General features: G+C 42.4%; 1 protein-coding gene across 4 annotated transcripts in view; it reads right to left on the reverse strand.

Moving 5' to 3' along the window:
- Window positions 1-2,708: 2,708 nt before the first annotated feature.
- Window positions 2,709-22,487, reverse strand: part of FAM171A2 (family with sequence similarity 171 member A2) — a 57,404-nt gene continuing 37,625 nt past the window's right edge. For 2 of the 4 annotated variants that reach the window (XM_087713374.1, XM_087713371.1), the window contains 5 exons: window positions 21,517-21,693; window positions 15,278-15,394; window positions 14,506-14,632; window positions 8,213-10,276; window positions 3,109-7,583 (listed from right to left, as the gene is read on the reverse strand). In XM_087713374.1, coding sequence (XP_087569500.1) covers window positions 8,728-10,276; window positions 14,506-14,632; window positions 15,278-15,394; window positions 21,517-21,693 — 1,970 coding nt within the window. In that variant the 3' untranslated portion in view covers window positions 3,109-7,583; window positions 8,213-8,727. Of the gene's footprint in view, window positions 3,036-3,108; window positions 7,584-8,212; window positions 10,277-14,505; window positions 14,633-15,277; window positions 15,395-21,516; window positions 21,694-22,487 lie in introns of those variants that run through there. The other 2 variants (XM_087713372.1, XM_087713373.1) reach the window with 2 other exon arrangements.

Raw genomic sequence — 22,487 nt, forward strand, 5'->3', positions numbered from 1 at the left:
TTGGCTCCTTTTCCTCCAGGAGGGCGTGGCGGCCAAAGGGAAACATCCGCAGCTCTTTGTTTTGGATTGGTTGGCTTTCTCCCTAATCCCACCTCCCCAGCCTAATATAGAATGCAAAAATACCACGAGATCATATTGGCCTAGGCTCAAACCCTCCCGAGATTCAAATAGGATTTCGGGGGCACGTGACAAGGTGGGAGGAGGGACTTACCCGGGTGTGAAGGGGTCTCGATTCAAACACCGGAACTAGTTATATTGATTGTACGGCTGCCGGGGGCGCAACCCGGAAGTGGTAAGCAAAAAGAGTGTCTGTGAAGGTGCATACAGTGTTTCGAGTCGCCGCTGCAGGACATGCGAGGCCGATGATTTTATTGCCCCCTTTCGAAGACATGACAGGACATTCAGCCTTCGCCTTTCGGGCACTTTAGGCAAAACAATAAATATTTCTATAAAGTAAGAGGGGAGGAAAGGCTATTTCAACTTAATAGTTTCAGCCTTCTGTCTAGTTCAGGGAGTCGAAGTCTATGCATATTAAAATTGCTGAGGTTGAGAAACGCTGCAGAAAAGCGAAATAATTTTGGCGAGGGATCCAGATGTGGTTGAAAAAAATGATTGGACTAAGGTTAGAATTTAAACCAGAACTATTTTTTACTAGGAATCATAACAGAAGACTATAGTATAGGGTCAATATATTTAATACTAAACATAATGGCTGCGAGAATGGTATACGCTCAACTATGGAAAAATGAAAACGTACTTTTAGAAAGGGAGATAATAAAAAAAAATATTTGTCTGCGCAGAAATGGATAAATTGACGCTAGAATTAAAAAACAAAGGAGAATCAGAATATCTTGATATATGGAATAGGTTTTACTAATGGTTAGAAATGAGAGATGGGAGTTGGAACAAGAAATAACTAGAATTTGTGAACATGGAATATAATGTAATATATGTACATATAAATGAGTACATTGGATACAACAATAATATATAATTAATGAAGACACTGTTACTTGTATGTTATTTGTTTTATATTTTAGTGTGTACAGCGGAGATAATGCCAGGATGGTCGCACTATGTCCAATATTTTAATAAGAAATTAATAAAAATTTATTTAAAAAAGAAACACTGTTCTATCCTACACTTTTTCCTTTAATGCTTTGTTTCTTATTATAATATTATCTCCACTTATCGCTTGCTGATTAATTGCAGAACAGTTAGGTTTTGTTTATAACATACCACTTCCAGACTACAGTTGTGTGCAAGAGTTAGGCAAAGGCCAGCAGCTCACATAGAATATTATCCACTACATATCAAGTAAGAGCTACTGAGAATATTTGAAATCATGTTCTGAATCCCTCTTAATTATTAGAGCAAGTAGGAATGAACAGCACATGGTACCTGTGTTCAGGGGTAGTTTTTTTCTATATCCCAAATGAGATTAGTTTTTAATAGTTTTCTATATGGAAATAGTTTTTTTTTCTTTTTTTAACTGAAGAAAAGTTCTATTTTGTAAACGCCACCCTCCATTTTTGTAATCTAAGGTGGTATAAATCAGAAAATATTAAAATTATTTATAAAATAGTTATTTATTACAAGTGGAAAAGTAATGATGAAACGGGTATTTTTAAATAACAAACTTGAATGTCCTGTTTTTAAACCAGTGACAGATTCCTTTAAAATATCTCCTTTGATCTTAAAATGCAATTAATACAACAAATGAATTTATGTGTACTGGACACCTCGGAGAATGTTTAGTAAAGGCAAATTATTAGTTAAAGTAAAGGCAAATCATCATTCCTATCATCCATCTCCTCCCACTTATGACTGCATGACTGTCACTTTGTTACTTGTATCCCTGCGATTTATATTAATATTGTTTCCTGATTGCTTATTTGTACCCTATGACTATCATTAAGTGTTGCACCTTATGATTCTTGACAAATGTATCTTGTATTTTTATGTACACTGAGAGCATATGCACCAAAGATAAATTCCTTGTGTGTCCAATCACACTTGGCCAATAAAGAATTTTATTCTATTCTAAATTTCAAGAGCTGAAATGTTAATTAGTATAGTTAATATACTAGTGCTTTTTGGTGTAGGTTTTTTAAGGCGAAAACAGTGCAGATTATAATATACAAACCAGTATCCGCAGTAGATAAATAACATTATACAGCTATACTAATTTGGTCCTTTGCTGAGAATCTGTATCAGAAAGTCTCGCGATAGCCATGTAATCCACAACTATGGCCGCGAGCTGGTGGGTGGAGGGAGAGAGCGTACGTGCTCACAACGTGGAAGGTCTTTGTTACTCGTATCTTTGTTCAAGGTGGGGGGGGGGCGAAGGGAAACGAGTCTCTCGCTTGACCGGAAGCTTCACATCCTGCCGGGAAACTGAGAGGGTGGGGCTGTCGGAGGGCAGGATAGAAGCTGGAAATGACTCCCAATTTAAACGCGCCAATGGAATTTGTGGCTGGTCCCGGGGGGGTGGGGGTGGAGTCACCCGCAGTGACGTTGAGTGCCAGCAAAAGGGAAGAAGAGGATCCGCCTTGGCTCTGACGGAAGAGCAAAGGTTCTTTGTCAGGGGAAGACAACGGCAACTCGTTAGTAAGGTGTAAATTGCTGCCGGAGTATTAGGATAGAAGTACACGAGTAAAATTACGACAGATTCGTTTTTTATAGAATAAAATTGTTTATTTTTTGCTATTATACTAAAATGACATGGCCTTACCCTTGCTGATAATTTTAAAAAGGATGCTTTGACAGGTGTATTGTAATGAATAAGAATGTCATTTGTGTCCTCCAACGATGATCTTCAACAATACCTTCCAAGAATACCTTTTATTTCTAGAAATTAACCATAGCAAAGGCATTAAGGAGGATTTTCTTCTTTAAATAAAAGGGAGGCTGCACTGGTTGTTACCAAAAGGGTGTGGTGATATATCATAATCTTGCTTAAACTTGTATTTTGGGGATGTGTTGAATCACTGTTTCCACATCTTCAGCCAGTAGTTCACACATTTGTAAAACGTCTGTAAAAGGAGAAAGTTAACCATATGAACTAGTGAAGGACTTGCTGGTTTCCATTTTCCAAGTTTGTCGGGCAAATTATTAAAATGCTTAACTACATTTATTGAGAGGAAAATAGCCTTGGGGAATATTTTCAAGCATCAAATTATTATAGTCTATTCCCAACTTGAGAATAATATTGCTGCACTGCTTTTGCAGATCCTTCTCACAAGGCCATATAGTAGGAAACCAGTTTTAATAACATGATTGAGAGATCTTTAAGGGGTATTAGGGTATGGATTTTTTTTAAAAACTCCAAATATTTTTAAAAGGCATTAGGGGAAACCACATTTGTATGGCTGACAAGAAAAGCTCCTAGCATTACTGGAACAATATCTGATCTGAAAGAGACTTATCTATCTCCACACATTGCAGGACATCATTGACATACATTGACAAAGTAATGCACATTACTTTGTGTTCCTTTTCCTGCTTCAATATTCAGTAAACTTTAAAAGCCATCACTCATAGGTTTCTATCATCACCAAATGCAAAAGGGAGAAGACTAGAATATTAAAAGAGTAACAGGCAACTCAATTATGAACTAGCCCAATAATATGAAGCTACTTTTATAAGACAGATTTTATTTAAAGACCTAATTAGTTTCTGTATTGCCATTCTAAAGATTTATTCTCTATAAACTATTACCTCTTGTTTCTGATAAAGATAGAAGAAATAGTGAACCTTGAAATGCATTCTGATTTTATTTACCTACAGCCAGCAGCCTTTCCTTATCCATTCTTCTATTCTGCCCTATACAGGTCTGAGAATTGTATAAACAGCTGCCTTAAAATCACCAGAAGTCACACTGAGGGAATCTGTTTCTTTTATCTACAGACATGCTGGATATGGGGGAGGAGAGTCTGTGTATCCCTTTTAGTATTTAAATACACACAGTACTTCCGTAAGTCTTAGTTTTTCTACACACCGTATTTCTGTTAATTTTGGTTCCTATTCTATTACTGAAATTTATATTCTAGGCCAGGGCTGCCAAGCTTCCTGCCCAAGTGCTGGATGCATCATGTACTGGCCACGCCCACGCCCATTCTAGCATGGGGGGGGGGAGTCCCAATACGTCATGTGATGCCACCATGACAATGTGAGTTTGATACTCCTGCTCTAGGCTAATCAAAGCCTCTGGACAATTCAAACACTGATGGCATCAAAATGCAATGATGCAATTAGGTGCCTTATGTGCCAGAATTGCTTTTATGGTTCTGCGGTTTTATTCCATAAAGATGATAGCCGCAAAGTACAGATAATCTCTGACTTACAACAGTTCATTTAGTGACCATTCAAAATTACAACAGCACTGAAAAAAGTGAGTTATGATCGTATTTCATACTTAACGACTGTTGCAGCATCCCAAAGGTCAGTGATCAAAATTTAGACCCTTGGCAACTGACTCATATTTATGATGATTGCAGCATCCCAGAGTCATGTGATCACCTTTTGCGACCTTCTGCCAAAGTCAATGGAAAAGCCTTAGTTCACTTAACAACTGTCACTAACTTAACAACTGCATTGATTCACTTAACAACTATGGCAAGAAATGTCATAAAATGGGGCAAAATTCACTTAACAAATGTCTTGCTTAGTAACAGAAATTTTGGGCTCATTTATGGTCATAAATCAAGGACTACCTGAATATGTGCTCACATTCTAACATTTTAAAGCAGTTAAACCTGTGGATCAGAACAGAAATATATTTTGTTATGAATAGCTAAAGATGTAAATTATACAAATCCAGTCGAATACTAATTGATAGCCAAGACCTAGATTTTCTCTTATCTCACTTATTTCAGTTACAGACTATCTGAATTTTTTTTTAGTCCCAAGGATTACACAGACTAGCCAAGATCTTAATTTTTTTATCCTTATTCACATTGCTCCACATTATTCCCAACTTTCATACAGCTTTCTACCCCCTCCCCCTACCAAATTTTTATTCACCATCACAAAATGTTAGAAATTGCTGTATTTTTAAGCAGCTCAAAGATTTAGAATAGTGTCTCTAGATTCTAAGCAGGCAATCCAACTTTGGTCCTTTCCATCCCACCCACACAGCAGTGACTAAGGCTGCATTGTTCACTTTGAGGCTGCTGCTTCTTGTGCAGGCAAACATATGTCCTTTCCACACTGAATATTGTTCACTGCTTCCATGTATAAATGTTAAGATTAGCATATTGTATCTATTTACTCTATTCTGATGTGTGTGTGAAGGGGGAGGAGGGCAAGCTAAGACAGCTATAGTTACTTTATTCCTTTCCCTAACAGTAACTGTAATTCAGGAATGAAATTTCCCCCCTAATATTGTCCCTTGCACTTGCCTTCCAGGTCTTAGGTTATTATTAAAGAGTTACAGCTTTGAAAAGAGACAGTATAAATAATCTACCAATAAATCAGTAATTCCCTCTCTCTTGTGTGAGATCTGTCTTTCAAAAAGGGTAATCCTTCTATTTGTTTCAGAGGGACACCAAAGGTTAGAAGGAAAATAAATCTTCTTGGGAGAGGAAATCACCACTGTGCAATATTGCTGTGATAAATTCCGAAGATTTATATATTAATACCATTCTAAAGTACAAATAGGAAGTTTCACCAACAATAGCCACTGAATTTGATCAACTATTTTTTCTTCAGAACATTAAAAAAACCTCAAATGCTTGTTTGGCAGTTTGAGGTCACTGGAGAAACTAGAAGATAGTTAAAGATACATGTATATCAGAGGGCATACCTTGCTATTAGCTCCTAGATGCAATGCTTTTCTTCAGCTATAAAATTATAGAAAGCAGCATTGTGCATTGATTGGAAGTAAAACAGTTCTGGTTTTATGTGGAGCATTGGAGTGATTAAAACTTCCTTGACTTTTTAAAAACTTTTTCTAGGTTTGACTAAAATCCCACTATCTTTGTAGAGAGCTATAATGATCAGATCACACCAAAGTGATACCTTAAACCATGTTAGGCATAGATTTCTTGAGATTAGTGATTAGCTGGATAGTCAGGTTACAAATACAGAATTTTCTTGCACTACTCAGATAGTATCTATCATTTGGCATTAGTGGAACATGGAAAGAGACAAAATGCTTTGAAAGAATGGTGAGCCAGCTCTTGCAGTGTCACCTGCAGTTGGAAAAAGGTTTTGTACCTGATTTACAAAATATTAACAGTTCTCAAATGAATAGATTGCAAAATTAATCAGATATGAACATTTTCTGCAATTTTAGACCAAGACTTCATGTAAGTAATTGGATTGTTTGTGAAGCAGTTTGACAAGTATTAATCTTGCACCAGACACATCAGGTACTGGGGAGTTCCACAGTTAGTGATTCTAATGATGGTCTTTCAGGGGGAAAAAACCCTATGAACATAAAAATAAATTCAATGTAATGCTATGAAAGAAGGCAAAATATGGACATTATTCAAATAATTAAAAGAAAATAATCTCAAGGCAATTATTGAACTGAAAAAAAAGAATTATAATGGAAAAAATAGTCTTTATACAAATAGGGCTCAACCCCAGAACCTTTTTTTCATTTGTAAGGCTCATCCCTGGAGCAAGCAAATAAAAACCAACATTTTTGAGCATACGGTAAGTGCTCCTCTCACACTGTGTAAGTTATGTTCTATTCTGAAAATCTCAACTGAAGCTGAGATGAATAAAGACCTATTTTTAAGCCAGATTATCCAGATCTTGGCAAAGAAAGAAGTGCCCTTCAGAAAAGATGATCTCTTCAAGCAGAGAGAGAAAAATGACAATTAGGAAAAAAATCAGAAAACCAGGAAATGCAGACAAATAGATCAAATAACTAAACAGTAGGGGAAGATGTGCTCTAGGTAACCAACTTAGACCTCTAATGAGGAATCTGTCCTTTCTCTAGCAATTTGCAGGGCTGGGAACTATGGGTGTGGGTTTGAAACGAAAAAGATGGGATAAAATCCCACCCACTTTTAATTCTGGCCCGGCTGTCATTAATGTGTAGCCTCCCAGTTTATTTCTAAAGACTGTTGCCCTCAAAAGAAAGAAGAATTTCACCTCTATTTTAAGGTCTTCAAGTCTTAGTATAAAGGCGAGTCTGAAATAAAATATTTCCCCAAATTATTTCAGTCTTTGCTACCTTCTGCTGTTACAAAAGGATGTGAGCCTGACTGATAAAAAGTCCAAGTGTCTTTAAACACAAAAGCAAAATGCTAAAAAGGAATCTTCCACCACCTTATTTGCAGCCACAATGTGCCCAACCCCATTTATTATTTTCCAATTTGATTGACAAAAAATTCAGTTTGGGGCTGGCTAGTAGTTCCCCATCCCTTTCTTCAGATGAAATCATGTGCTACAATGGGCTCCAAGATCTCCACAAATGCCTTACTTGGGATTGCTCATCATGCCCATCATTCTTTTGTAAGATCAAGTAAGATCTGGTCCTGCTGCTCTTTAAGATCTCAATCACCACAACTGTGTTGCTGGTTGGCTCAGTTTCCTAAGTCTGTGCTGATGGCTTAGCAAGTTGGCCCCTGTGTTTACAAGCAGAGATGTGTCAGTTGGTTTTTCCTTCAGCAATCCCCCTTCTTGATCCCCCTGCCAAGCACTCACTGCAGGAAAAAAGGGGATTATACAGAAAGGAAGATCTGAGCAGCTATGAACAGATGGTATCCCTGTACGCCTCTACAGATATCAAGGTTTCATTCACAGCTGCCTGGTTGGGCGGAGGGAGGGAGACATTGGGGCCAGAAGGCACTTGGAGGAGACAGAGGAGTTGCAGGCATAAGGAAAAAGGGGGGAGGGGGCACAGAGATGACTCCAATAAGGAGTTCATTTGGCAGCGAGGTCAGACACATCTATCCACACATACATGGTTCAGACTCCCACCCACCACTGACGTACACGCATGCACACACATATGTATATTACCCACACTAATGCCCAAATTTCCCCAAACCCACCCTCCTTATCTGGGCCCTGTACTGTAATCCAAGTGGTCGGATCATAAAAGGATGACAGGCACAGATGGACATCAACCTGGGCACCCACCCGTCCAAGCTTTTGGCTTGGAAAATCCACAGGACTTAATTTTTAAAAAGAACTGTACAAAAGCCCTGAGGGCAAGAGGGTTGTAGAATTGAGTCATGCCTTTCCACTGTACCTCTGTTCCCAAAGTGTTAGGGCAGAGGGACATCAATAGTTCTGGTTATACCAAACTGGGTGGGAAATAAGGGATTCTAGGAACTGGAACCACATAGGACAAGCAGTATCCTCTCCAGAGATTGACAAGAGTTACCGAACAATGAAACTTCCTTCGCTGTCATTACATCCTTTGTAATTTCTGTGCCCTGGATTGCTTGGTTCACAGTGGTTGGTGGAAACAGAAAGAGGCCAAATTTTCTTAGGTAGTTTGCTGTGGCACTTCTTAACCTCCCTTGAGCAAGACAGCATCTTCAGTGGCTGGAGGGAAAAACATTAATGCAGCTTGGCTGCATTGTTTCTTGCTCTGTTCATTCATCTCTTCTGTCAAAACATAAGGGCTTCAGTTCAGCTGAGCACTTGATGAGATGGAGAGAAAAGGAAGCCAGACGAGACTCAAAGGCAAATACTGATCTCCATGGTTCTGGTGCCTTATCCTACCCCACCCAAAGTATGCAACTTTCTTCCTCCTCCTGGCTACTTCACATTGAAGACCATGAGAGGTCGTTCTTCACGTTTCTGCCATGGACTCTTCTTGTCTCCCTGGTCATCAGTTCCTTCAGAAGGTTCGTTGCTGTCATCCTCTGGGCTGGTCATTGAGTCACGGCGCAGTTCACTATTGCTGTTGCTGCTGCGAGAGCTGTTGCCACGGCTGCGCCCATGTCGTGGAATTGTAGCAGCACGGTGGTCAGTGTTTTCATCCAGCAGAGGGGTGAGTGAGTTGTCCTCGGGAGAACAAATTGCAGTGCGGCTCTCGCTGCTGCTTTGTTCTGTGTCAGCATCGGCAAAGACCAGTTTAGAGTACGTTGGACCCATGCGCTCCTCCTTCAGGCGCTTGGTGGGCTTGGCTTCGTTGACATCCACACCTGAGTCTAGACTGGCATCATTGCTGCGATTCCTCTCAGGGCCCTGGAGATCAATGTAAGAATGACGGACTTGAGAGGAACGTCCATCTAGTGATACAAACCAGGCTCGTGGATGTTGCTTTACACCCAGTTCCAGCAACTTCTTCTCAGTCAGTGCCTGTAGCTCCCCATTCAATTGGGCCATAGTGGACTCATTCAACAACACAGGTATGGTGACTGAACCGCTGACAGATTGCGTGTGGGGTCCCCAACCCTTCCCCTCCGGGTCTTCCACTTGATGTTGCTGTAGTTGGAACTGTGGATGTTGCAGCTGTTGGTGGAGAAGCTGCTGCCTCTGTTGTTCCTGGGGACCAAATTGATGGGGGAGTCCCATAGCAGTTGGGTCCATATCTGGTTGATTTTCAGAGCCTGTATTTGTCTGATCTGTTGGAGCCAGACGCATATAGTGGGCAGGAATCACGAGGGTTGGCATGACATTTCGGTACATTGTATCCTTCATATGGTCAATAGAACCACAGAAGATTAATTGTCCAGGTTGACTCAGAGAAGTGGGACGGGCCAGGTGGTCTACAGACTGTGACATCATGAAATCAGGAGGTTTGGCATCAACTTTATGAGCCATATAATGATCAAAAGGAGCTGGGAGGGGTGGTGGTGATGGGGGCTCCTGCAAATAAGGCTTGCTATCATTCCGTGTTTGTTTACGTTGTGTCTCATTGCACTTGTCTTCTACACGCTGATGTGAATAGTTACGCTTGTAATCTTCCAAGAGAGGGGGTTCTAGTGTGCCAGAGGTATCCATGGACCGGGCTGCTTTTAATGAATAGCCCTCCACCATTCTGGGATAGTCATCCTTGGGACCACCTCGCTGGCTCAGTGTGTCTACTGTGGAGGCCTTACTGGCATGACGAATTTTCTGGTTTGGCATTTGCTTGAAGAATTCCTCACGGGAGCTCTCAAACTCCCTGGAAGAGGAGAAAGCTGATTTGAGGATGGGTGTATGCACATCTATGTCCCCATTGGATGAAGCTGTCTCCATATGGCTGGTACAAATAAGATTAATCTGCGACATTGATGTAGCTTGGTCTTTCTTGGATGCATCCAGAGCCCCAGAAAGCTGAAGCTTTCTATGTTGTTGACGTGGCTTGAGACATAGTCTCCTAGAGAGAAAGAAGTAAAGAAAGAAAATGGTTACAAAGATCTGTACAGATGGAAAGGTATCATAATTCAAATTATGACTTATCACATCCTCTGTACAGAAAAAGTCTTCTATGATGCCTGAAAATTCCCATTTTATTAACTTCAACTGGAATATCTCTGCACAAAAGGTCTCACTTAATAAGATGGATGTAATGGAATGTGAGAAAGATCTTCAGAAACAGGATGAAAAGATGTTGCCTAGGAATGGTCAAATAAGAGAGAGCGGGCATAGTCCATAGCTGCATAATAGGTGAAGAAACAAATTCAGAAGGGATCTGCCCTAACTTCTTAGGCTATAAAGGAGACAGTGGGAGATTTGTCCTTTCAGACTTGCAAAATTCTGTTACAGAGAGTCCTTGACATCTGTAACATGTCATTCAACAACCATTCATTCAGTGACCTTTCAAAGTCACAACCATGCTGCAAAAAATGGACCTACCCCAAGGTCATGGCCATTGCAGTGCCTGTTTGGTCATGTGATCAAAATTTGGGTCCTTGGCAGTGTGCCTGTACTTTAATGACCGCAGGGATGCTTCAGTTCCTCTCTTCCATCTCCCCCTTTCTCTGCCCTTTTGGTTCCCTTGAACTCCATGGCCTTGCTGTCCATATCAAGCTTACCAGAGGTCATGTGCAGTGTTGATCAAATTACATACAGCCTTCTTGCAAAGCTTTGAAGCATTCTAAAACCTTGCAAGAAGGCCACATGCAATTTGAACAAATTGTGTGCTACTTGGAGAAAGGAGTAAGTGGCCTTGGAAGAAGGCCTGGCAATGCCAGCAGCTGTCTTAAAAAGGGTCAGCTGGGCCAACATATCAGTAGCAGGATGAAGATGGTGAAGATAGTGGAATGGAGGTCAGCAAGGGTGACTGGCCTAGGGCAGCTGCTTTGTGCTAATACCTTTAGGACTTCTTTGACACTTGGCACTTTCTGAGGTGTAGCAGCTTTTCACTGCACTGTTGGGGCTTACTTAGGACTCCCTCCACTTCCTGAATAAGGACTTGCATGCCTGGAGCTACAACTGCAATCGGGATTGCCAGGATTGGCAATACAGTCACATGTTTCACTTTATGGCTGCATTATTTAGCAACAGAAAGTTTGGTCCCAATTGTGGTTGATTTATAAGTCAAGAACTACCTGTAGCCTTACAATAAAATAGAATTAGTTCGTCGGTTTGTGTTTCCTGTCTGGTTTACCTGGGAAGGCTTACCACTTTGCAACCCTGCTACTCCCTTCCAAAGAGAGGAATTTCAGAAATGGCCTCCAGTCTTCAAGGAAATCTGCTGTTTGTTGAGCATCTGGCTGCTATGTTGTTGTAACACCAGCAGCAGTGGATGCACAGATGACCAATTTGCAGAATGCCATGATATAACTAACAGCTGGGGCAGAATTTGTTTCAATCTTTGGCAGCACAACAGATGGCAGCTCAGCCATTGCTCCTGAATTCCTATGGGAGCTGGCCAGAGAAGTTAGAGAGGGCCAGGTCTGAGCTTCTTTCTCTGCCATTATGAATCTGTGGTCTATGCCTTATCTGACGATTCCATAGGCAGTGTCTCTTCATCCTTTTCTCACCCTTTTTCACATATTGTCACAATAGGAAAGAACATTTCCATGAATTATTTCCTCCTAGATAAGCAATATCCAAATCAAAAAGCAGGCAGACATGCTTAAATAAAAATATTAATACAATATAGAAGAACATCTTTTTAAAAAATAAGCAACTGGCAATTGTGGGATCCCAGCAGACTGTGACCCTCCTTCTAAGTGAGATACATTTAACTATTATGAATGAAGACTTTATTTTGGCTCCTAAAACAAATGCTTTAGAATGCATTTATTCAAATGCATTGGGGGAAAAAATTGCCCAGGAAAAGTAATCACTGTTTCTCATTTGGAACTAATGATAACAAAGTAGCTAGGAATCTTCCTTCTATAGCAACTGTAGAACACATCAAAAGTCTCTCTCATGCATCCAAACCAAGTATCTACTTAGGGGCATGGAGGGACCAAAGAAAGAGTGACATGGTTATTAGCAGTCAATGTATGATTCACTGCCAAATATGTTTCCATATGCGTAAAAAAAAGATTAAAATGGTTTTTCCCCAAAGAAAATAATTGCCCTTCTACCCTTATGGATTAAGGAATTTGCTTTTAGTCCAGGTCTTTAAATTATGTTCTTTCTCCTTTTGAATTCCCACCTCCATCTGCTTCCTTTCTTTTGGGATATTTTTCCCTTTATTCCATAGATTGCCTGAACAAACCCTGCAGTTTTTTTGATAGTGTTTCAGAATTGGGTTGTCATTGCCTCCTTCCTAGGTCTAAAACACAGTGCACAAGGTCAGTTAACTGGGTTTGTACCTAATCCAGGACTAGAACTCATGCTCTCTTGGTTTTTAGCTTGAAGCCTTAACCATAACACCAAATTGGCTCTCTTGGGATATTAGGGAATTCTGTAATTTAAAATCAGCATACTCAGTTAAAGAATTTAAATGTATCCTTGCTGTGTGTTCATTTCCATGTCAAGGTCAATTTTCAGATCTAACTAACTTGAACTGCATGAAAATATACCAGGCCCTCCATTTGTGACACTTGTGGTTCTCTAAGGAAATTAGTTTGTATAAATCTTGATTTGGATCCCAAAGAAGTATGTTTGGGGATAAAAGGAAGGTGAGTATACTTCCAGACTTTGAACTGGGTTCCTTTCTGGTTCTACGTTTATGAAACATAGAAAAAAATACTCTATGTGCTAGAAACACACACTTGTCCAGCTTCTTAATTCTAGCACATGTTTCTGCACTTCTGGAAATAAAATGTTTTATTGGTATAAGTGAGAAGTATTTGAGATGCAGCAGTGATCATAGATAACCCTTACTTTCTAATGAAAGATCTTGGGTTCAAATTCCCCTGGAAGCTTAAGCTACTGACCTATATAACCCTTCCCCATTTTCAGTCTGAACTGTACATTTTCCTCCAAGACTGAGGAAAAGCACTTTTGCACACTTTTGCACTCTGCATTGTCCTCTTTATTATATGTTAGACACACTTATACCATATTTTTCACACTATATGACAACCCCCCCCCCCAAAATAAAGTGGGTGGAAATGTCTGTGCGTCTTATAGAGTGAATACTGTCACGGAAGGAGGGGGTTGGTGCAGTGGTGGTGTTCGCCACCACCTGTCACTGCTGCTTTCATTCGTCGCTGCTGAGGAACACTGGAGTCTTTGCTGCCAAGCAGCTGATTAGTGGTTGGATTAGCCTCCCGGCTTAGAACAGCTGATAGGCAGTATTCTGGGAGGCCAATTTAACTGCCAATCAGCTGCTTGGCAGCAAAGGCTCCCGCATTTCTCAGTGGCAGCAGCAGCTCAGCTCAGTTGTCCGATGGTGGGTGCAATGGAGTGGAGTCGTGATGAGCTACGTGCTGGGGTAGCTGACCAGGATGTTTGCTGTTTGCTGCAAGGATGCTAGCCAGATGAATACTGGATGGATGCTGGGAGGCAGAAGCAGGTTTTTTTCCCTTGTTTTCCTCCTCTAAAGCTAATGTGCATCTTATGGTCCGGTGCGTCTTATAGTATGAAAAATATGGTACATATTTATAGCATGTACAGGAGTTCTATGCCTGAAAAAGTTTGAAACCTTTTAATTTAAGTAAAATATGGCAAGAAAGGCCAAGGTTGAAGAAAATGGGCCTTGGAGATGAGGATAGGAAAGAAGCTGATGCATTACTAATCAGCCACAAAGACTGCTTGACATTGTCCAGTGACTGGTGTCAAAGTGTTTGGAACAGCTGTCCAAATTCCAAAGGAATCCTGCAACCCTCAGTTCAGCTGCCATGCCTACACACTGTCCCAACTAATTGCATGCAGGAGTGTGTTGGTTTCAAAAAACCGTGCCCGAAACTCCCAGAAGTAAACATTCTGTGATGCTGATTTTTCTGATGGTGGGCAGTTGCAATACCTAAGATTAGGTGGAAACAGGGGATACACATCTCATGGACTCAGAATCAATTACTGCAGTAATTCAAATAAAGTGACTATAACAATATCCAAATGAAATGAAATAATTTGCAATAAGTAAGCCTTGGTTAAAGTACTAATGCTTAGTAAGATTATGAAAAATGGTTTTAGAAGTGGGCTCAAGTTAGAAACAAGTGGTGGGGCAGAAAGAGACACAAAAGAAAGAGTGGAACTTACCTGCAATAGTAGATAAGCAGGCAGAGCAAAATGAGAACCAGCAATGCCAGGGCACCCAAGATAGTAAGTAGAAAAATAGTATGGTAGGTAGCAATATCTTTAATTCCTGCTGTTGAAGTTCCGAGCCCTGCAAAGAAGCATCTTTTATGATTAGATAGTATGGGCCTTTTTCACTTGACTTGGAAACAGTATTTGCTATCTATTATGAGAATCTCTATATAAAGTCCTTTAAATTTCTCTGGATGGCTTACAATTGCATTGATTTTTTTAAAAAAATGCAGTTTAATTAAAATAACATAAACAACAATTTAAAAGACCAAAGCATCAAAAGATTTAGGGAATAAGATCTTCCTCTGGCAAATTTATCTGTAGAAAAGATTGGAGGGGGTGGCGGTGAATAATTAACACAGTGTTGCATGTTAAGCCCCCACCCCTTTTGTGTTTGTGTCATGATATTACGTCCACTTATGAACTGGAGAAGGCATGTGTCCCAAAGCTAGAAGAAAAACATTCCACTCAAACTGAGAGTTGCTCTAGAAATTACAATCCAAAAAATGCCACACCCCAAAACAATTCCCACCAGTATCAAGCTCTTGGCAGTTTATTGCAACAGGAAGCAAGATTCTCTCTGGGCTTAGCAAAATTTCTCCTAATTGATAATTGATCCAACATGTTAATCTTCCTCATATTGTGATACCAGATAGGCCAAAAAAAAAAACAACATTGTGTACACTGAGATCAGTTTACTTCTCAGAGACTTTGGCTATTTTACCTGATATAGGAGACAGCATAGCAGCCGCCCAGTAGCCCAACTGTGGAGATACAAATGTCCAGTACAGCTGATTTCCCTCCTTGCGGATGAGTCCAGTTCCATTCCGGATCCAAAGCCCTAAGAAGAGAGTATATGACTGAATCTGAAATAATTAAAAAGGCTATCTGAATAACCTGAAAGAAAGAGAACTATTCACCAGCACTAACCCCCCAACCCCTCCTAATCAAAATTATTCAGGAGCATATATATGGGTACATTATAATATTGTAATCAGTATCTGTATTGTGCCATACCTAGTGTGTACACAAGAAACACAACATTGGGATAGGGAATAAGCAACCTAAAAACATGATGTGGATTTCAAAATATCTCCCCTAGCTGAAATTCTAGTACCATCATTTCACTTAATAACTTCAGAATTAACTCTAACCATCATTTCATTTAATACCTTCAGCACTTCAGCATTAACCTAACCTAACCCCTAACCCGAAAGAGGCTAGGAGACCTTGACTGACCTTGCCTATCCCTATACCAAACAGCATTGAACAATGCTGCTGTCTGGTATTGAACAGACAGCGTTTTGCTAGCATAGGGGTAAACAAAAAAAATGAGTTCAGTTTAGAGGGCATTATAGAAATAAAACATATATAGCATATCAATTCTGGATTGGAAGACTGAGGTACAATACAAACTAAACTTAAAGAAAAAGAATATAAAAAACAGAATAAAAAGTGCAAGAAAAAAGAAAAAGTAAGATAAAGGAAAAGAATACATGAAGATGTGACCTCCCGCCTTTATTATTACAGGTTTGTATTATAAGATCTGTCAAGGGACCCATTGGCTCAGTGGCTAAGACATTGAGCTTGTCGATCAGAAAGGTAACAGTTCGGTGGTTTGAATCCCTACCGCCGCGTAACAGAGTGAGCTCCTTTACTTGTCCCAGCTTCTGCCAACCTATTAGTTCAAAAGCAGGTAAAAAATGCAAGTAGAAAAAGAGGAAACACCTTTGATATGAAGGTAACAGCGTTCTGTGCACTTTCAGCGTTTAGTCATGCCAGCCTCATGACCACGGAGACGTCTTCGGACAGCACTGGCTCTTCGGCTTTGAAACGGAGATGAGCACCGCCCCCTAGAGTCAGGAATGACTAGCACATATATGCAAGGGGAACCTTTACCTTTATTATAAGATCTGCACCAGGAGCCTATTCCTCTACACTATTACAGTAAAACACTTCCATCAATGTCATTGTCTTTTTTCCACATCACATTTAGTTTTTATAGGCATGGTGCCAGCACAATTTCCTAATGTTTTCCAGGCGCACTTGCAAATTTTATGATCCTGCAGAAAACTTGCTTCTATGGGTGAAGGAGAGGATGTTTAGATCCTCTTAATCACTCAGTGTGCTTCCTGCCAAAGCCTCTATTTTTACAAACAGTATTGTTCCTTGCTTCATATGTTTGTAACGTTCTTCTCAGCATAGTGCAGGATGGTCCAGAAGTGGGTTGTTCAATCCTTATTTGCCCAAGAGACTGAGTCAGAATTGAAGCCACGCCTCCAGCTTCCCCTGCTGACTTCCAATTCTGACGAGGCGCAGCTCCAACTAGGTAAACAAAAGAAGAGCAGGCCCTGCCTTCAGCATTAATAGCCAGGGACACAGTCACTGGGCACCTAGAAGCCATGATGATTTGTATCACCCACAAGGAGAACCTTGCCTCCCTCAAGATCTCCCTTTCAAATACCAGGTGGTCAACTGGAGCCACTGAGGCTCCAGATGGACCAGGCCCCCCTGGTGAAGGGAAATCTTCTCTTGCGGGATCCTCCAGGGTTTGGCAATGGACAGACCTAAGAGGTCCACAAACCAAGGCCTGCATGGCCAATACAGAGCAACCATGATTACTTCCGCCCCCTCCTGCACTATCTTTCCCAGCACCCCTGGGATCAGTGGAAATGGGGGAAACATGTAAAACAAGCCCTGGGACCACTTGCTGCGTAAGGCACTGCTCCCCTCTGCTCCCTGAGTCGGGAACCATGTGAAAAACCTGAGGAGCTGGGCGTTTTTTGGAGACATGAATAGGTTCACCTCTGGCCATCCGAATCTCCTGCAAATCTCCTTGAACAGCTCCGGATCCAGCTGCCACTCCGTCTGCTCCACTGTGGCTCTGCTGAGCCAGTCCACTTGGTGATTGGTGTCCCCGGATATGTGCTCTGCCTTGATGGACAACAGGTGCCTCTCTGCCCAATGGCCCAGGCGCTGATATTCCATCCAGAGGGCTCTGGAGTGAGTCTCTCCCTGTCTGTTTACATGTGCCTTCGTAGCCACATTGTCTGTCAGAAGTAGGACGTGTCTTTGCTCTACAAGGCCCTGAAAGTGTCGAAGGGCCAGATGAGCCGCTCGCAGCCCCAGCCAGTTTATGTTATGTTTAAGATCCAAAGGAGACCAGTGACCCTGGGCCAGCTGTGTCCCCAGCAACCCCCCCCCAGCCATAAAGGCTCGCATCCATAGTCAGAGTGAGCATCTCTGGCTCACACCCCTTAGCCAATGCTTTGGAAATCCACCACTTTAAGGAGACCCTCACTTGGGTGGGGCATTCGAACCTGAAAAGTAGAGTCACCGTGTTTGCTCTTTTGGTACAGGAGCAGAAACCATTGGAGAGTTCTAGCATGGAGCTTCGCCTAGGGAACCAGATCTATACAAGAAATCATCTTTCTTAGCAACTGGAACAAGGTGACGATGGGCACACGCCTTTCCTTCTGCATCTGTTTGACTAGCTTCACTAGACTAGTCCTGCAATCCTGGACAGGAAGACCATGCCAGAGGAGGAATTTATGACCGCACCCAAATGTAACAGTCTGTTCAAAGGTGGCATATGGCTCTTCTGGAAATTTACCGGGAACCCATACCTCTGCAGGGTTTCCACTGTCAGGCCAAGATCTTGAAGGGACTGCTCCGGCAACTCCGCCTGGAGGCGAATATCATCTAAATAGTAATGAAGTCTGATGGGAACCATTCTTAGGTGAGCCGTTAGGGACGCCAGGACCTTTGTGAAAGTCCTGGGAGCCGAAGCCAGTCCAAAAGGGAAAACGTAGGAAAACCTAAGGAATTTCCTGTGTTCGTGGAAAATAGATATATGAAGATAGGCCTTCACCAAATCAATGGAAGCTAAGTAGTCACCTTCCCTGATATCTTCCAGAATGGAATGAAGGGAGGCCATCTTAAACCGTTTGTATACTAGGTAGCGGTTCAACCTTTTAAGGTCAAGAATCACCTTTGTGGACTGCGGAACCACAAAGAGGTTAGAATAAAAACCCCTGCCCCAGTCCTTCTGAGGGATCAATTCGACCACCTGGATCTCCACCAGATGGTCGATCGCTTGGCACATGAGCTGTCTCTTAAGCGCACACTTGGAAAATGTGAATGTACAAAAAGAATTAGGGGGGACGGAAAGGAATTCCAGTCGTAGGCCAAATTTTACTGTATTAAGGACCCAGAGATCCGATATAATACTCTCCCATTGGTCGGCAAACAATGCCAACCGACCACCAATGGGAGCTGTCCAAACCTGCTCATTTATTCTGGCAGAAGGGGCGTCTGCTCCCCCCCCCCCCCGAAAGGGCCGCTTACTCTGGGGCTGAAATCATGACCTATCCCTGTAGGAAGACCTATCCTGCCCCCTGTCCTGACGTGGCTGAAAACCTCTAGGTTGACAATGATAGTCCGTGTCGGTACCCCTATAGGGCACCCTGCATGTATATGGTGTGTACTTGTGTTCCTGCTTCTTAGTCGTGACAGGCAAAACCTTACGTTTGTTTTTATCCTCAATAAGAATTGGGTTCAGAACCTCGCCAAACAGCTTCTTCTCCGCATACGGGCCAGCAGCCAGCTTCCACTTTGCTTTGGCATCTGCCTGCCAATTCCAGAGCCACACCATCCGCCTAGCTGAAACAGAGGAAGAAAGTGCCCTGGGGGCAAACTTAGCGATGTTCAAGGTCGCATCAGCTGAAAACTGGGTTGCAGCAATGACCTTGCTGATGTCCTGAAGCAGTCTCACATCGTGCGCCGGAACACGCATTCTGCATTTGTTCAAACCACATCAGCATAGCGTGGCATAGCATCTGAAGGATGCAGAAGAGGCGGCCTTCATCGCCCACATTGCTGCCAGGAAGGTCTTACGCAATGCCAGTTCAGTCCTCTTATCTTCCACCTTCAGGTTGTCCTCCACATCACTTGCCATCATGGTTGTGGGTGATGCCAGGATGGCCACAGGAGCGTCTACCTCCAGAACCTGTAACGCCTAGGAGAAATCAGGCTTCATATTATAGAAGTGTCTGTCATTCCCACCCGGGGTGGGGAAAGTACCTGGCTTGGCCCACTGCTTCTGAATTATGTCCAGAAACAGTTTCAGCACAGGGATCTCCTCCTTCCGCGCTGGGGGTTCCATAAAGAAGTGCTTTTTCTTTAGTGCCGCCTTGGAAGTCGAAGCCTCGACTACGGGCTCCTTCTCCTTCTGCTTGTCAGCCTCCGTCTCCAAAGCCGCCGTACTCCTGGCTTTAAATAGCAAGGAATGAAACAAACTAGGAGGAAACAAACCGGCAAAAGCTGGGACATCCGGTGCCAAACTTTCATCATCAGAAAGCTCCGTCTTCTTTTGCTCCTCATCTTCCTAGATGGAAACCTCGCTCCTGAACGAAGGAGAAACCTCTCTCTGCGCCCTGTCAGGGCGAGCAACCAGATCCTGGACACGTCTGTGCTTGGCCTCCATCAGTTTTGCATTCGCCTGGTCAGAGGAACAACCCTGGAGAGTTATGCCATATGCAATGGCTTGATGAATAAGAGATTGAATGTTATCAGGCAAATCATCAAATTCACCAATTGCATGACTAGGCCCAGGCCTGGGTGCCAGCTGGTGCTTGTGGCCTGGTTCAGGGACAGGCGCAACACTTGTAAACAGATGGCACGCGCCTTCCTTGTCCTCTACCTCTGAAAGTGGAGGTGAGATGGAACTGGCCCTTGGAGATCCAGATAGTCTTAGAGGAGAGGGGGAGGGAGAAAGTGGAGCAGCCCTTAGGAGTGGGGGGGATCTCACTGATGACAAAGGGGCCTTATCTCCATCTCCCTGTCTGGACTTTTCCCCATCCCCTTTACTTCCCTGCCTGGAGGAATCTTGTTTCACCAGTGGAGGAGGATCCAGTGGGGAACACTTCCTCTTCTTGGAGCTCTTCAAGGGAGCTACAGAAGCCACCCCAGAATTGCTCTCACCGGGGGAATTAGCCGTGGCAATGGTACAACACACTGTGCTCTAAAACCTGTCTCCGCTCGGTTCGGCAACAGCTCAGCAATCTGCGACTGTTCTCACAGCAGCCAGCAGTCGCAATGAGGCTTGTGCATTGAGAAAAGGGAAAATAAAATGGCTGCTGACCATGTGACCCATCAGAGCTCCAATCAAAATGGCCACTGCCTCATGGCCACCAACAAAATGGCCACCACCATGAGGTCATTCCCAAGATGGCCATTGCCCCAAAAGCTCTTCCAAAATGGCCATCCCAGGGCCCCATACTTATGAGGAAGCAGCTTCAATGCTTCTGGAGAGTAAACGGCCCCGAGAATGCCCGGATCAGCTGCTCAGCTCTCTACAAGGCAAGCCAGTGCCAATTGCGCCTTCCTGCTGTTCTGGGCTTCTGCTGCCACATGGAGGTGCCGGCGCTTCAGTAGCTCCATCAACCACCCGCTGCAGCCCCTGAGAACCAGCGGCAACGCAGGGAGCCTCTCTGGTGTACTCACAAGTCATCAATCAATCATTAAGCCGAACAGAGCCGCAAATAGAGCTCTGATAGCCGGCACAGCCAGCTGCTTTCCTACGAAGAACCTAGAGACCTCCACAGGAACCCAGTCCAAGTGCTTCACTAGGCGAGCAGCAACCAGGTGGAAAAAACTTGTGAGCCAAGTTCACCCTCCACTCAGATAACAACATTAAAAACCAGAAAAAATAACTTAAACCAAAGTAACTCTACAAACCAATTTTCAACTCACAGCAATAAAAATTACATCTCTTTTCGGACAAGACTGAGTCGGAATTGGGAGTCAGCAGGGGAAGCTGGAGGCATGGCTTCAATTCTGACTCAGTCTTTTGGGCAAATAAGGATTGAACAACCCAATTCTGGATCCTCCTACGCCATCAGCTGGAGAAACAATAATGATCAAATCATTAAAAAAACAATTCACAAGCATTTCACCACTCACCGCTCTTGAGGTCAAAGCGCCAGGCTGGCACACTGGTACTTGCTACAGCAGCTGTGTCAAATGGCAGTGGGATGGAGAGGTGGACTGAGCCAGAAAGCTGGACTTCTGTGCTATTTGCAGTGAAGAGGTGAACGCTGACTGCAACAATAGGCACCAACTCCAACCAAGTATTACTAGCTGTACAAAGAGAATTAAGAAATAATGACTCTCACATCCCCAGAGGCCCCACAGCTACATATACATTGGATATGCATTTTCAAGAGACAAAATCCAAAAGATACTATTCTGTGCACAGAGTAGGGTTTGAATTGTTATAGATTAAAATGATTTTTAATTATAATCATATATTGTTAAATATATATACTTACTCTATAAAAAAACTGAGGGGGGGAGGAGATGGAATTCAGAGGGAGGGAAAGTTTCATTTGTTCTTAGTGAGCTGTGCTTGGAGGCCTTGCAGGAATTGGGCACTTAAGAAAACAAAATTCATTTGACCAGGCTAAAGATTCAAGTCCAAACTACCGAATGCTGGCAAAGTTGGAAGATAACATTTAGTTAATTGCATGAGAGTTATTTAATTTATTGTGTTAGCTTGATGGATATGTGCTCATTCAGATTTTTATACATTGCTGAATGCTGGGTTTCAACCTCATATAATTCATAGCAATTACATTATTCTTTCAAGTCTTTACTTTGTTTCTTATACTTCCATTTGGGACTGCTTATAGATTACAATTTATTTAATAACTTATTCCAGAGTAAAGGGGATTTGATGTTCTGTTCCATATTCAAGATGGCAGTGGGGAATCTTCCTATTTAAGGACAGATGATGGCAGTATAAATGCCTGCTCAGTTGGAACTCTGTAGCCGAACATCCCAAACTCAGATATAAAGGACATGAAAGTAAAGAAGACTTCGACTGACTGGGGTTGTTATTAGTAACAAATATCTCTTTCTCCCATCCTCAATAC

This window comes from Thamnophis sirtalis, unplaced genomic scaffold (assembly GCF_051295495.1).
Source record: "Thamnophis sirtalis isolate CommonGarterSnake01/CBP01778 unplaced genomic scaffold, rThaSir2_p1.2 scaffold_4, whole genome shotgun sequence".
In the NCBI taxonomy this organism is placed as follows: domain Eukaryota; kingdom Metazoa; phylum Chordata; class Lepidosauria; order Squamata; family Natricidae; genus Thamnophis; species Thamnophis sirtalis.